The 15,460-nt window shown below is 38.2% G+C and overlaps 1 protein-coding gene across 1 annotated transcript in view; it reads right to left on the bottom strand.

Moving 5' to 3' along the window:
• The window catches only part of LOC107046339, a 32,780-nt gene extending 17,332 nt beyond the window's left edge, over window positions 1-15,448 (bottom strand). The window contains exons 1-2 of the mRNA XM_015268945.1: window positions 14,777-15,448; window positions 4,590-4,753 (exon numbers count right to left, since the gene is read on the bottom strand). Of these exons, the coding sequence (XP_015124431.1) occupies window positions 4,590-4,753; window positions 14,777-15,249 (637 nt within the window). The 5' untranslated portion in view covers window positions 15,250-15,448. The remainder of the gene's footprint in view (window positions 1-4,589; window positions 4,754-14,776) is intronic.
• Window positions 15,449-15,460: the final 12 nt, after the last annotated feature.

Below are 15,460 nucleotides of genomic sequence, written 5' to 3'. Positions count from 1 at the left end.
GCGGTAACTGCTCCTCTCGAGAGTCGACTAGATTATTCAGCATTGAACTCGGACAAAAGAAATGATACGCCATGTAGAAGTTTAATAGGGTGCCTAATGTATGTGATGGTATGTACTAGACCCAATTTGAGTGCATCGATAAATATCTTAAGTAGATATACGAACCAAAATAATGATGAGTTGTGGAAATGCCTCAAAAGAGTGCTTAGATATTTGAAAGGCACAATAGATTTAAAATTAGTTTATAGAAGAAATAATTTTGTAAATGTGCTGATTGGTTATGCTGATTCAGACTGGGGTAGTGATGAAAATGGCAGAAAAAGTACAACAGGGTATATATTCAAACTATTTGAAAACTGTACAATTTGCTGGAATACAAAAAGGCAATTGTCAGTAGCAGCTTCATCTACGGAAGCTGAGTACATGGCCCTTTTTGAGGCAGTCAGAGAAGCCCTGTGTTTAAAATCTCTAGCAGAGAGCATTCAATTGAAAATTGATGATCCCATAGTGATCTATGAGGACAATAATGGCTGTATCAGCATAGCCAATAATCCAACCAGCCATAAAAGAACAACACATATCGACATTAAATATCATTTTTTAAGAGAACAAATAAGTAATAATTTAATTAAATTGGAATATGTTTCTACAGGACAACAGTTAGCAGATTTGTTCACAAAGCCATTGCCAGGACCAAAGTTCTTAGAATTAAGAAGAAAAATGAATATGGAATGAAATTGTATATATATATATATATATATATATATATATATATATATATATGTATTGTCTAATGGTTTGATTAGGTTTTACTGGGTTTCCCTAATCCTTAGTAGCAAATGCTGAACCATATGTATTTGTTCCCAGGAAACAGTCAAGAGGTACAGAAGTTTAGAAATTTATAGTAGTAGAGCTGTATAATTTTTTTTTGGTGATTTAGTTTTTATTTAATAAGTTCGATTAAATTTTGAGGGGGTGTGTTGGATTTTCGGGATTTCCCCGAGACCAAGATTCACTCTCCCAAAGTTATTTTATGTTAAGGAAAGGTTTATTGCTTAATATTGCTATGGGGTCCTCCTTGAGATTGTAAAATGGGGAAAAGTCCTTTCGGGAGTTTTACTGATGGGTTTTTCCCAAATGTGGGTTTTTCCCGCAAGTACACCTGGCGACCAGGCGGGATCAAGAAGGAAAGACCGAGCGTTGCTTCAGGGGGTGGAAATTATATTGCCCTCCTAGGTCTACATTAACCCTGGGCCTCACTAGCAACTATCTTTAGTCTCTTGTAGATATTCATACTGTGAAGTGCCTCTTGACTGTGTAGAGTCTTTGAGATTTTTCAATTAAAGTGTTCATATAGACAAAAGGTGTTTCTTATTTTAAACCCCATAATCTAATAACTTCAATTGACAAAGTCAAATTTTTTTCAATTTTTCCGGTTAGCCAGTCAATTGTAATTAAAGAAAAACGACGCCCGGCGGGGTTTCCCTCATAGGGTAACCAATCTAGGGTTAAATACGATTGAATACGGAATTCCCATAGTTGATAATATTAACTTGCAGTTGACGAATAGACACCAATAGACAATAGTTCATCTTAGGTAACCGACTCATACACGGATCGACTATAAGATGATAAGCGAGACAAAGATAACAACCACCATGGTGATGAGAGAGACAAAACGGCAATTGTCCAAACGAGTACTATCAGATGATTTCGGTTGTCACGTCATTGTCGATGTCCACCACTCCTTGTCAAAGGAGCCGATGACCATGAAATACACCAAAAACTCACTTTTCGTCGTACTAAATAGAGTCAAATACTCTATTGTATCATTCAGTGTACACTATAAAGGCACTCTTGGACGAAAAAATGTAATAGAAAAACCTATCGAATTCGTTAGAAAATTCTATTGAATTTCTATTCAACTGTTCTATTAGTTTTTGGCCGATTCTATTGAAATGTTCAATAGAAATTATTCGGTAGAAAAAGTCAATAGAATTCAATTTTTCTATATAACTTATTCTATTGGGATATTTTCTATAGAATTTCCCCGGCTCAAATTTTCTAAGTTTTTTCGTTGGATTTTCTTTATTGAGAAGAAAAGAAAAATGAATGAAAAAAGTTAGAAAATTTGAGTCGAGCAAATTCTATAGAAAATATATGAAAAGAATAAGTTATATAGAAAGATCCAATTCTGTTGACTTTTTCTATTGAATATTTTCTATTGAACAGGTGAATAGAATCAGCCAAAAACTAATAAAAAGTGTAATAGAAATTCAATAGAATTTTCTAACGAATTCGATAAGTTTTTCTATTAAATTTTTTCGTGCGTGCTCTTACAAAGGCTATAATAATTGTCAATCGCTTATACTATTTTAGTCAATAATTAATTATTGAAAAGTGGATTCGCTTACCGATTACGGAATTGACTCAGACAATTTAAGTGACAGTATCGTAATTTTTCACAGGAGATTCAGATAAAAATTACGGAACGCTCTGAAAAAATTCCATGACAGTTCCGTAAAATTTCCTACAACCAGATTTCGCCCCGGAATTACGGGAAATATGCGTAATTTTTATTGAATATTTCTCTCCGTGTATATCGCGTTTAAATTACCAACAATTATATTGTGAACCAAAATTCATCTAATTGAGTGAAATTGTTAAAGGAGTGTTGAGCACGTTAGACACAGTAAGTCATATTGTACAATTTGTATAACGTTGTCTGAACTAATTCATATTACAATCATTTAATTAAATATCTGGAAATTCCTTCATTATTTATGTGCTCTTCTAATTCCTTGGATCGTCCCAATCGAACCTCATAATGTAATTTTTAAGCGGAGGGAAAACGAGAATTCCTTCAGCTAAAGTGTAATTTTGTTTTCTCCGTGCATCGACTTTTTCGCATACACTCAGCAAATAGTTTGGACTGTATCCATACTACTTCACCAAATGAATTCTGCTGTTCCTTAGCCATCGGCATTTATTAATAGTGAATAGATTTGACAAAGACAAGGGTCAGGTCAGAACATTCTTATTTATAATTGTGAATGAATGAACGTTCCAAATAGCCATTCAAGAATAATTAATAAACCTCGTTGTATATAATAATTGAACTCTCCCATCAGAGACATGCCTCTGCAGTTAGAAAGTAAACTTGGTGGTCCTGGTATCTCTCCAACGCTGGACCAGGGCCGCACATGCCTGCATCGTAGCCCACACATTTAAACCAACTCAATTGTATTTTATCTGATTTTAAACTCGAGTTTATTGTTACAACGTTTAATTGCCAGGCATGATTGATACCGGTAAACGAGCCTTGTTAAGAGCCTCCATGCATGTAAATATAATCTCTTCCCGCGTTTTATGGGACAAAAATATGACAATTTGTTCAAGGTATCTGGCGGTTGTACAGCGTCACGCTCCCACGTTCTTGGACGTGGAAAATTTGCATCAGTAATTTATTGTAGCAAGGTTGGAGAAACACAGTCTATGTACGTGCTCGAATTACGCCTTGATGACTCTTTGTTTTGATAATGTTTTAGGATTTTTTCCTCTCATTTATGCAATCCACTGTGCTTCACCAGTTGTCCAACTGCTTTAATAATGTCACAAGGTAGCACAAGGTTGGCAGTGTGTATTTGTTTAGGCCATGTATTACGAGGTCCACTAGGTCTATATGAAGAGCCGTTGCTGAGGATATTGCGTTGAATAGAATGCTAAATGCCATGCACTTGCCCAAAAAAGGGAGTACTCATCAATGATGAGTACTGTGCAAGACAGTTGGCAAGTAGGTCACAGAGAAGGATAGGAGACCATAGCTATTGGGAGAGATTCAGTTGTACCAGTGATACATCCAGAGATGCATATATCAAAAATAGATTTACGATGTGTTCCTGAAGTAGTTCAATAAAGGCTACAGTCCCTAGGTGTTACCGAACTCGGTTGGATCAATTTCAAAACTCGGCGAGCATGAATCATTATGTATGACAGGCATTACACGGAGAGAAGTGAGCAATTGCCTGCGAATAAGATTTTCGTGAGCTGATGAGATTCAAAAGGAAAAATATTGCCAATCACGAAGCGAGAGGGACACTGGGAATCGAGTTGAATACCCCGGTAGTGATCCTGGAAATTGATTAGGTTTTACGAAGTTTGTAGGATTGAATTTTGCAATTTGTTTTGTGAATAGCACAAACAATGTAGTGCATTTTTCAAACAGCTCACAATTTTAATTGAGGCCTTCATAAACGTTATTCGTTTAATTATAGAATTGCAGCTAATTGTGGGGGGGGGGATCCTACAGGTGTAGTGTTTCTCAATCTGCTTTGCAAACAATTGATACCATACGCACGAGTAACAACGCAATTAACAAACGCAGCTGTTAGTGACTGGCTTCACTAATGAAATTACGCGTGATTTCACCATTATCTTCGTTGAGTTCTGTTCTGTCAATAAACAACAGGATACAAACAGTCCTATCAATCTAATCCCATCAATTGTATCAAGAAAACAGTTGTAGTGGAGATTCTGGAATGATGAACTTTTAAAGCGGAAAAAAAAGAAAGAGAAGAAGGGTTTATTACCAATCATGAGAAGCGATACGGCGATGTGGTCACGACCGGTTGCCCTGAGGGCACCAAGTAGAGCTCCAGCAGCTGCACAAACTAGCCCGACAATACCAACGCCGAGGATTGACCAGCGTACTGGTGGTGAGCCCAGGCCACAACACTGCTTCGGCACTGCGTCCCTGTAACAAGAAAATCCAAGACGTTCAGTATAGAGCAGTGACCCACTGACACACACTTTATTTCTTTTATCTTCTTTCTCTTGCTCAAAACTTCATCGCCTCTGACGCTCACCAACTCGGTTATATTTCCCTCATCGTGAAACCTCTAACCGATCATAGAAACTGGCAATTTAATGCCCCTCCTCTCTATTCCCTCCACCTCACACCGCCTATCTACTCTAGTCCACGTCTTTAGCCTTTTATTGCGCCTCGCATCTCGATTTGCTCGATCCATGTACCAGTGTAATTCCACCATCGGTAAACCAACGTTTCAAAGAAATTTTACCAGACCCGAGCAAAAACGGCCTCGCGAGTATAATGACGAATAGAAAGTGCAGTGCTCTCCCATGGCACGAGTTTTATTTCCGTGTACGAGTTTTGTTGTCTATCTCGCTGAGCGGATCGAAACATTAAAAAATTAAGAGGAAAAAAATTAAATGCCAAGTTGTCTCAATATGTTCTTTCAACTTTTCAACGTCCCGATCCAAAGGGAGGAAATTATTATTATTATTATTATTATTATTATTATTATTATTATTATTATTATTATTATTATTATTATTATTATTATTATTACAGACGTTTGAAGTTATTCGCAAAATGCATGTAAAGCAAGTAAATGATTGTATTAGATCATTCCCTGTCATAATAGGGATTTTTGTTGAAAACGGAATTTCCAAAAAAAAACTCGAAAACACACGTCAATGCATACATACGCACACGTTTTGAATTAGTAATTGTGAATTGGTACATTCCTACTTTTCAGACCTTACATTCCCATAGGGGAGAGCGGGGCAAAATGAAACACTTGACAAATGACTGTTTGACGCAATTCAAGCAAAAAAAAATTTTTTTTGTTAATTTTTTTTTTTACTAACTTTTGTTTATTACCTTATTTTATTCTTGAGAGTACTAATGAGAATAATAGTTTTCTATTCAGTGGAATGAAAAATTATTGACAAGTTTTGACGGGAGAAGATTTTGTCAATGGATTAATTGAAAATAAAATGAAACAGGAAAATCCAAAGTTCAGAGGAGGGCTCAGGGAGGACCCAAAAGGGGAAAAGGAAAATGTGATGCTGAATTTCAATCGAATGAAAAAAGAAAAGGGTAATCGGCCTAATCTAATCAATTGAATTATGAGACGAATAGAAAATTATTATTTTCATCAGTACATACTCCTAATAATAAAAAAAGTTGATAAAAAAAAAATTTACAAAAAAAAATTTTTTTGCTTGAATTGCGTCAAACAGTCATTTTTCGACTGTTTCATTTTGCCCCATTCTCGAAAACAATCCTTCCATTCGTTTCCCCCACGATTTCTGTTCTACTTGGTGCAAATATCCCACTTGTTACGACTCTTTTCTTGGCCAGCTCTCGGTGAAACAAGGTTCAATAATGACTCCTTTGTTCCAGTAAAATTGTCCAACAATTAAGGCCGAGTTTAACGCTAGGAATGAAATTCATACCGTCCATTCATTTTTGGAAAATTCCTCTAGAGTGTTAAATTTTGGAGAAATAAAATGTTAAAATTGTGGAATCGGTTGAAAATGACATTTTTTAAAAAATGAGAACTAAATAAATTTCAGGTGACACTGAATTGGAAAAAATTGTGGAATACAGTTAAGATATCATTTTAGCCGATTGAATCAACCTGCTTCAAAAATTCGAAAATTCTGAAATTCATAAATTTGGTCCATCTAGCTGTTGGTTAAATGAACAATCGGAAGGTGGCTCTGTATATAATTCTTACCCCTAGACATGAACCTTGTGGCCACATGGTTATTTTCACAATGCTGTAGGTTATGCAAATCAACTTGGAGGAGGATCTTTGATCAATTGTCCGCAGAAGTCATGGGCACTCTTCTTCCTCCACAGATCGCGATGTGGAAAGTCTGCAGGATTTGAATCCCGGAAAAAATAGACCACGGGAAATTCTTAAGTTGGGTGAGTTTTAGAATGTTCTGGGTGTGTGGGCTATTTTTTCCGCCTACCGCAGGATTTCTGGACCATTTCAAAGGCACAGAAAATTGGATAAACTTGAAACTGAGATAAAACTACTATGTTGGAGGTTTTTTTAAATCCTCACCATATTTGTCGAGTAAGACCTTATGATACTACAGAAATACCTCACGTTTTCTGCATCAGTTTGAGAATGATAGTGCCACAGTAGGCAATTTTACTTTCCAGAGTCTAGCACTGACGCCTGTGCATGGAGAGAAATATTCAATAAAAATTACGTATCTTTTCCGTAATTCCGGAGCGAAATGTGGGTATAGGAAATTTTCCGGAACTGTCACGGAATTATCCCAGAGCGTTCCGTAATTTTTATATGTATCTCCTGTGAAAAATTACGATACCGTCAATCAAATTTTCTGAGTCGATTCCGTAATCGGTGAGTGAATTGTGAGTTCCGTAATTTTTACTGAACATTTCTCTTCGTATGTCCGGGCTTGAGAAAATAATTAAAAATTCTCCTCAGTGTTAATTTCTATAGTCTAAAGCAGGGATGCGAAGTGACGTCACGTTTTGAAATCTGTCAGGTCACAAAAATATGACGGTCATATGGCCGTCATGTGACGTCACGGTTTTTCATGCCATAATTTGGGTCACACTGTCGACTCACATATGATAATTAACTAGTTAGATGTAATGTGAACGTCACAAATTTTTCTGTTAAATCCTGTCACAAATTTTCAACTTACACTGGTTGTTCGACAAGAGTTTACTTGCCAACGCAGCCATCGCCTGAAACTTTCAGGCAGAGAATGTTGAATGTGGAGTCAATTTTTCCGTTGAAAATTTCCGTAGAATATCCGGCTTCAAAATTGTGAGTAATTTTCAGATGAATATCATGTCAAAAATTGTGATGAAAAATTGGTGTGAAATCATTCATTTTATTCATTCATCTCAACTGTTCGACCATTTACAGTGAGAAAAGCGACACTTAGTCAATAAACTCAGTACTGTTTTTTTTTCTTTTTTAAACTGAAATACGACTGACATGCATGTTGACGCTTTGTGATTGTCCATCCATGGAGGTAATCATGGGGAATTTTCGAACTAGTTACTATCACCTGGGGTGCCACTAATTAGATGGGGTGTGACGGTCGCAGGGTAAAACAGTCACGTTTGTGTCATGTGACAATAAATTGTCGTGGTTGGCCGTGTCACATGACTGTCACTGATGTGTCATGTCATTTTTTTAAATCCCTGGTCTAAAGCACTGTGAAAATAATCATGTTGCTACAGTGCTCATTTTGGGAGATTAAAATTACATGCAGAGTCAATTTCAGAATTTTTTGTCAGCAAATTTATACATCGGAATTGAAGAAGATTGATCCGATCGGCTAAAATGATTTCTCAACTGTATTCCACTATTTTTTCCCATTCAATGCCACCTGAAATTTGTTTAGTTTTCATTTCTTGAGAAATGTCATTTTCAACCGATTTCACAACTTTAATATTTCATTTTTCCAACACCTGACGTGCTAGGAGAATTTCTCCAAAGCCATTCGGCTTAAAAAAATTTATGGGCGGTGTAAATTTTATTTCTAACCTCATACTACACCGAGAGAAAAACAAACACGTTCTCAAACATGTTTTGTTGGGGCCAAGAAAATCGTTAGTTGAAAATTGCCAAAAAAGAACTTGTTTGGTTCGAATTTGAAAGTCTCTGCGTTCGACAATAATGAAATATTTGGCTCAAGATGCGGATAATTCACACGAGACGGTGCCTCTTCAGGATGAAAGTATCTCATATAGAGGAAAATTTATCAATAAATATTTTGTCCCTGAGTTACAAGATTGCTATCATATCATTATTATTGTTTCATTTAAGGGTTCATTTCTTGTCTATGATTATTAGCTAGCCGAAACGAAAAACTACTATCCCTTGTTTCGCATAAAACAAACATTTTTCGGGTGCAAAATATATGGGAGTATCGAATAACGAAGGAGTAGTGCTGGAAATTTCACTTCTAGCGTGTACAAAGAATGCAATTTTTTTTGAACTACTAAATCTATTTTTGCGAGGCAAATTTTTCATCTCGGCGTACTCTCTCCATGTTTCGCACCAAAAAATCCTTTTTTGATAATTTTCAAAACACTATTTCTTGGCACAAGGAAGACTTGTTTGAGAATTCTGTCCTTTTTCTCTCAGTATGGGATTCGTTTTGTCGGACAGGGATAATTGAAAAAAACGATCTTTGAAAAAGTTTGTCAAACAATATACTGTAACGCAACAATAATGATGCGATTCATTCATATTCTGACAGAATGGAGAGGCCATTGATATCAATTTTTTAGCCATAATTACATCCGTTACGGTGATGTTTTTTAAGTAATCGTTGAAAACTTGTTTTTTTAAAAATAAAAATACCAACATTTTCGAAACTCTGTGATAAACCGGACCCCATCATTACTCCGTCAGCACTCGCGCCATTTCAGCGTGAATCTTTACTCGCGCCGAGAGAGAATCTCTGACGCATTGCGTGCACACTAGTTAGACAGAGAGGTCCGAGCTATCTCCATGGGATTGGTTTAGTTGCCGAGTAGGGGAGGGTGTGCCTGTACCGCTCAATGGGTAATACCGCTCACCCGATTTTTTCCACAACCATCAACTTGAAAATTTCTTTCTGTTCCTGATCATGAAGAATTTAATGATAGGATGTGATTGTCGGAAAAATTTCATTTTATTTACCACTTTAAATATGAAAAAACACGTAACGAAGTTTTGAGGTCTTTACAGTGCAAAATTTGTGGACTTGTAATTAAGGTTTTCGACAGTTTCAAACGCTGAATCCTCATATTAAACTGTGGTTATTCGATTCGTGGCACTTTCACGCGTAATTTGAGACCAATTCGAACTCAAAACTCCACTCATGTCAATAATTATCAACAATTTTGTTTTACGCCGAGCGGAGCCGGTAATACCGCTCATAGGATCGGCCACGTAGTTGCTCGACAGCACTCAAGTACAGGTTAGGTTGCGGCGAGAGCGATACACGCAAAACCCTATGAGCGGCATTGGAATCGTGCCGAGCGGTATTACCCGACGGCGGGTAGTACCGCTCAATAGGCCCTCTCTTTTATTTTCAATCAATTTTATGGATTCTAAGGAGAATTAGGCGTCTACACTTCGAGAATAACGAGTTCAATAGTTAAAGAAGTCTCACAAATACGTTTTTTATACTCAAGTTGAAATATAAAATATAAAACTGGCATTTTCCCTTAGGTGGGCGGTACAGGCACACCCTCCCCTATCACCGAACGCCTCACGGAACTGCTCGATGCGAGCGAGTCTCACCATCGACTGTACTCGCGCCGCGAGAGAATCTCACACGCTCCTCGTCCGAGCTCGATAAAATATTTTTTTATCATTTATTCAAACATGCTAGATGGTTTTTATTAACCCCAAAGGAAAGAGGGATAGTTGCTTGAGACAATACAAAAGTTTTTTTGAAAATTTTTGCAAGAGAGAGTCATATAGCGCGAGTGCTGACCGGTTAACCAACGCATCCATATGATGCTAACAAACGCAGCGGTGACGAACAATCGACCTCAATGTTGAATTTAGGGTTCACCTTCGATTACACGCAAACCAAACCCAAATTGACTAGTTGTCCTAGTTAACAAGGAGGCATTAAGAATGAAAGCCAATTATTGTTTTTCGAGACAATCCACGGCCTTTCGGTTATGTTTTTGTTTCGTGGTGAAGAACGAACTGGATAAAAAAAAGTGAGAGGTCAATTATCGTTTTTCTGTCGAAGTATTTTTCAGGTTTGTTCGTTGGGTCTAATAGTAGTAGTATGGGGGAGTATGAGTTTCGAAGGTGGGTTATAACGGGCGGTATTTGGTGGAGCGTTCTAATAAATTATTGATTTTTCAAACTCCGTAAACAGATCGTGTACACTCGCTTCCCCCCATTCTCCCATCCAACTGGAAGGGAAACTATTCACATTTAACGACCCAATCGTCGAGTTGAGTAGAGAAGGGTCGATGCAGGATGAGGTGTGCCATTGAAGGGTACTGAGGATTCTCCAACAAACCGAGATAAGGCAAAGTTTAATTTGTCAGATAAGCCCTCGTGTCGATTTCTCATACTACTGAAAACGTCCATTGCTCCAATCCCATTTCTTTTCACTCGTATCTCTCTCGACTCAGCAGTGAAATGCAACGAGGAAAACTGTTTTTACAGATCATTTTCTCATTGCTGAATATTATGATATATACGGATATTATATGCACTGGGAGAAAAAAGATTTTTGATATAAAAAAAGTACACTGATAGAATGATTCATTTATTCCAAACGAGATTCCTTAACTATTAACGAATAGTAGAGTTGAATATGACCAAATAAATTTTCATTTTCAGTAGTTAACGAATGGTTCACTTGAAAGGTGAAAGTCGAGGCAAACAAGATTTCTCAAATATGCATTCGTTAACTATTAACGAATGCATGTAGTTCTGTCTATCAGTGTATTTCTCCCGCTGATATGTTATGGCTTGCGACAAAAATTCTAGAGAATAAGACAGGCCATGTACGAAGTCCGTCGCGTACTCATGACTTGAATATGAGTATTAAATGAATGTCATGCGAAAAAAATCTCCAAATATTTCAAATAATGACTGTCGTTTGCTCTTCATCGCAATGAGTTTGAAGGAAACAATTGACGTCATCTTCGTATTTCAAACGGTTCTTATCGTTTCAAAAATATTATCTCTTTCCGAAAAATAAAATCAATTTCCCCTACTGACCTTCACATTTCCTCATCCGAGGATTGGTATTGGCCTTTCCCCAAATTCGTAAAAGTGAAAATCACTACGGGAAAATATCGTTTACGACTAGTGCCATGGGGTTTTTTACTCGCGCAGTTGGCCAGTCCTCACCTTCCGCTCGAACGCCAACTCCACGCGAGTAAAAAACCCCATGGCACTCGTACTGAAATATACTATTTTCATTCAATACCGTACTGATTTATGCCGAAAAGCATCAATTTCGTGTCTCAAACCTATCGTGGAGTGATCAAATATTTATGCAATTTTTTTAAGCTGAAGAAATTTTTTGGTGACATTCGGTCGTTTTTCTCTCCGTGTGAATATATCTAATTTTTTTCTTTTTTGACAAGCACGTGTGTAGTCCATCGACCCAGGGCCATTGGCCAAAGTACCAGAGGGGTGAGAAGAAGGAAATATACAAGAATGATTCACGAAAAATAAAGCCCACACTGAATGCAGGAATATAAAAGCAACCCCTCGGTACGTTTGATTCACCCAAGCGTGAATATATAGATCCCGTGCCTGCTATTTTAGTACCCTCATCCACCCCCCGCTCCGAACATTCAAGTGGGATTTTCGTTTACAAAACTGGACTGCGGTAGGTACAGAGGGCCTTACCCATTGGCCTATGTCGAATGCAATCTCTTTGAGGTAGACGGGGCTCAGTAATTCTTTGAGTTATCGCATGTTACTGAAACATCAGTGGAGTAAAAGGCACAGGGAATCATCAAGCAGAGAGGCACTCTTCACTCATTACCCAGAATAAATCTTGTACATATTGTAAGCTCAACTAACCCAGTGACATGTGTGGGAATACACGCAGTGTGTGCAAAATTTCGTATCGTTACACTCTCGGGTATTCCGCAATTATCCGTCACCCAGAATTTCTCTCAGCTTCTGAATCTTTTGTATTCTTTGAGAGCCTCAAAGAGCCCAGAGTTTCTATCCTCATGGCTCATGTGGCGTAACACTGGGTATACCTCGTTAAAGCTGCAGTACGAGGTGAAAGAGGAGAACAAGAGCGTTAAAGTCATATATAAATTTCCATTAAACCGGAAAATTTGTGTCTCCGTTGACACGAGTAAACTTCCCCTATTCCTTTTTTTACATTTTTTCTCTTCCTCTCCTAAACCAGTCAGAATTAATTTATTAAAGCGGAAGGAAATTTTTTTTTCTTCCACGAGCACGCGACTCGAATTGAAAATTATCGGCATCTGAGAGTCTAGTTCATTGTCTCGGCATTACTCTACGTTCGTGCAATTCCACGACTCATCGTTTCCGCTTGTGGAATTTTTTCATATATAAGAAGACCCTCTCTTGAGGCTCTCCTGAATACATGCCTCTTGGTTATGGGGTACTGCGAATTACAAAGGCGCGCCACTTGGCACGTCGTAGGAAAAGGAATATTCATCGAGCACCTGGCACACGGTATTTACAATCTCAAAGTGCACAAAAAATGATAATGCAGGAAATATGGAAGAAACAAGGAGAGCCACGTGTAACGAAAGCCTTGAGTCAAGGACGTCGATGTCCCAGCCCATTGAATTATCTCTAAACATGAAAGAAATAAACACAATAGCCTCTGTACTGGATTAATTTTGACCAGTCATTCCAATTCATAGAGGCTTAAAATCACACTGAGATACTCGAAATTCAATTCTTACCGGACCGTGACTGATGATGGAAGCTACCGTTAGTCTCGAAAGCGAATCTCGCGTGTACAGAGATACAAAAGAGTGAAAGACGCCAAGAGGAATAACCGAACAAAAAATAATCTGATGGCAATTCGATTACTCAGTTGCCACAATGAATTTCTCTTTCCTATCATTCAAAAAACTATTGAAATGTCAGTCGGAATATTGATATTCATCGGGGACTATATATCCGCCATTCAACCGAAATTAACCCTTTTGCTCACAACGCCCCGGTGTTAATATTAAGCTCTTGAAAAAAAGAAAACACCAATTTTGGAGGGAAAAACAAGCAGCGCGACAGAAGCCAATTGACAGAGTACATATGACTGCTACTCTTCACGTATTTTTTTTCTCCTATTTTCATTTCTACCATTTTCATTGGTAGTAGGCTTCCGAATGAATCCCAATGTGTTTTCAAAAAATAAAAAAATAAAATAATATATTCATATTATATAGCGTTTTCAGCTATGCTGATGTGAAAATGAACGGTAAAATATAGATATTATAGATACGTTGATTTTTTTTTCCCATGAATTTTGGGTGAATTGTTCCATCTCAAGAACTATCAAATATATCGACCTAAAATTTGATATAGCGATGTTCCTCGACAATCCGAACTAGAAGCCAAAGTTTCAAGAGGTTTTCCTGAACTTTACCCATGTCATAGTGCGCAAAAGTGAATTCCGACTGGAAAATACAAAAACGACGATATCTCGAAAAATTTCAATGGGATGGTGTTTTGTTGGATCTAGATAAATAACATCAAAACGCATATTTTGAAAAAAAATTGAAATCGGACCAATAGTTTTTGAGATATTGAGCAAAAGAGTTTTACATACAAAGTTGAATCTCCGAAACTACTGGTCCGATTTCGTTCATCCAGAATCCCAAACTTTGGTGCCATAAAACCTAAAATCGCATCAAGTTTCAAGTTTCTATCTCGATTATTTTCCAAGTTATCGTGTGAACTAGCAATTTCAGCGAAAAAAAGAAAAAACGAGAATAAAACTGCATTGCTCAGGGTGTAATGGTCTTCTTTCAATCCAATTAAATAAGTATCATCATGACGAGCATTAAAAAAAAATCGAATGGGTCGAATGGCGCAGAAGATATCAGCAAAAAAGATTTTCGAAGAATCGCTATATCTCAGGAACCGGTCAACCGATCGAGCTAAAATTTAGCACAAATTTGAGTCTCAGTAGTACCAATTAGCAGCCAGAATTTCAACATGTTTGCCTCAATAATTCTCGAGTTATGGGGACAGTTCTGAACATACGAACGCGTATGTGCACACACATACAGACATTTTTTTAAAACAAATTTTTTTCTTCACGTTTCATGACATTTCTAGGAATTTCCACCCAAAATTAAGAAATCGAAAAAAATCACGATTACAAAGCTTTCATTCGGAGGTAAAAAAGTTGTAGAAAGGAAGATCGAGAGGTGCGATAGAGGCAATGAAAAGTATCGATAAATAAAAGGTCCGTTACAGAGTTAAAAGTTGCTGACCTGCCGAAGGCAGAAACACTGGCGGGCACTGGAAATGGCAGGCCGAGGCTGAGGCCCCTGAGGCCAAGATGCGGTGGCGGTGGATGCAGGAAACCCCCCACTGGCTGTACCAGCGGCATACCTGGTGCTGTGCCAATGCCATTAGTCGTATTAACACAACCAGGTCCACCAGGATAACTCGGAGGCATCGAGCAGCTCCTCATGGCCCTCCGATGATGTCTTCGGACCCTCCTCTCCCGTCGTCTCGCATCCCTGAGCTCCTCCTCGATGAGCCTCGGGGTGTTTTCTGTTTGTGCCTCTGTGGAGGCAAAACAGCGGATTGTCTCGCGGTTTTCCCGTGCATTTTGACACCTTGTGTCCTGGGATACTTCGGCTGTTGGTACCGATGGTGTTTCAACGGTTGCTGCACCACCAGCATCAACGGTCACAACGCTCACCGGTCTCGGCGCGTTCTCGGACAGCGCCCCGGCCATCGTACGCCCCTGAACATCGATCTCCACAGCAACGGTTCTCCCTCTTTGTCCCTTTTACTTCTCCCCGGGCTCCTTTTCTCCCTTCTCCCCCTTCGTCTTCTTCACCCGTTTATGCGTTTTTTCCCTTCTTATATTCCTGCACATATGCCGCTGTCTCTTCTTTACTATGATGTACCTTCGTCTTCTTCCTCTTCTTTACCCCCCCCCCTCC

Source organism: Diachasma alloeum, unplaced genomic scaffold (genome assembly GCF_001412515.2).
Source record: "Diachasma alloeum isolate Michigan unplaced genomic scaffold, Dall2.0 Dall_scaffold_00181, whole genome shotgun sequence".
NCBI lineage: Eukaryota > Metazoa > Arthropoda > Insecta > Hymenoptera > Braconidae > Diachasma > Diachasma alloeum.
This window is presented reverse-complemented; position numbering and strand designations above follow the sequence as displayed.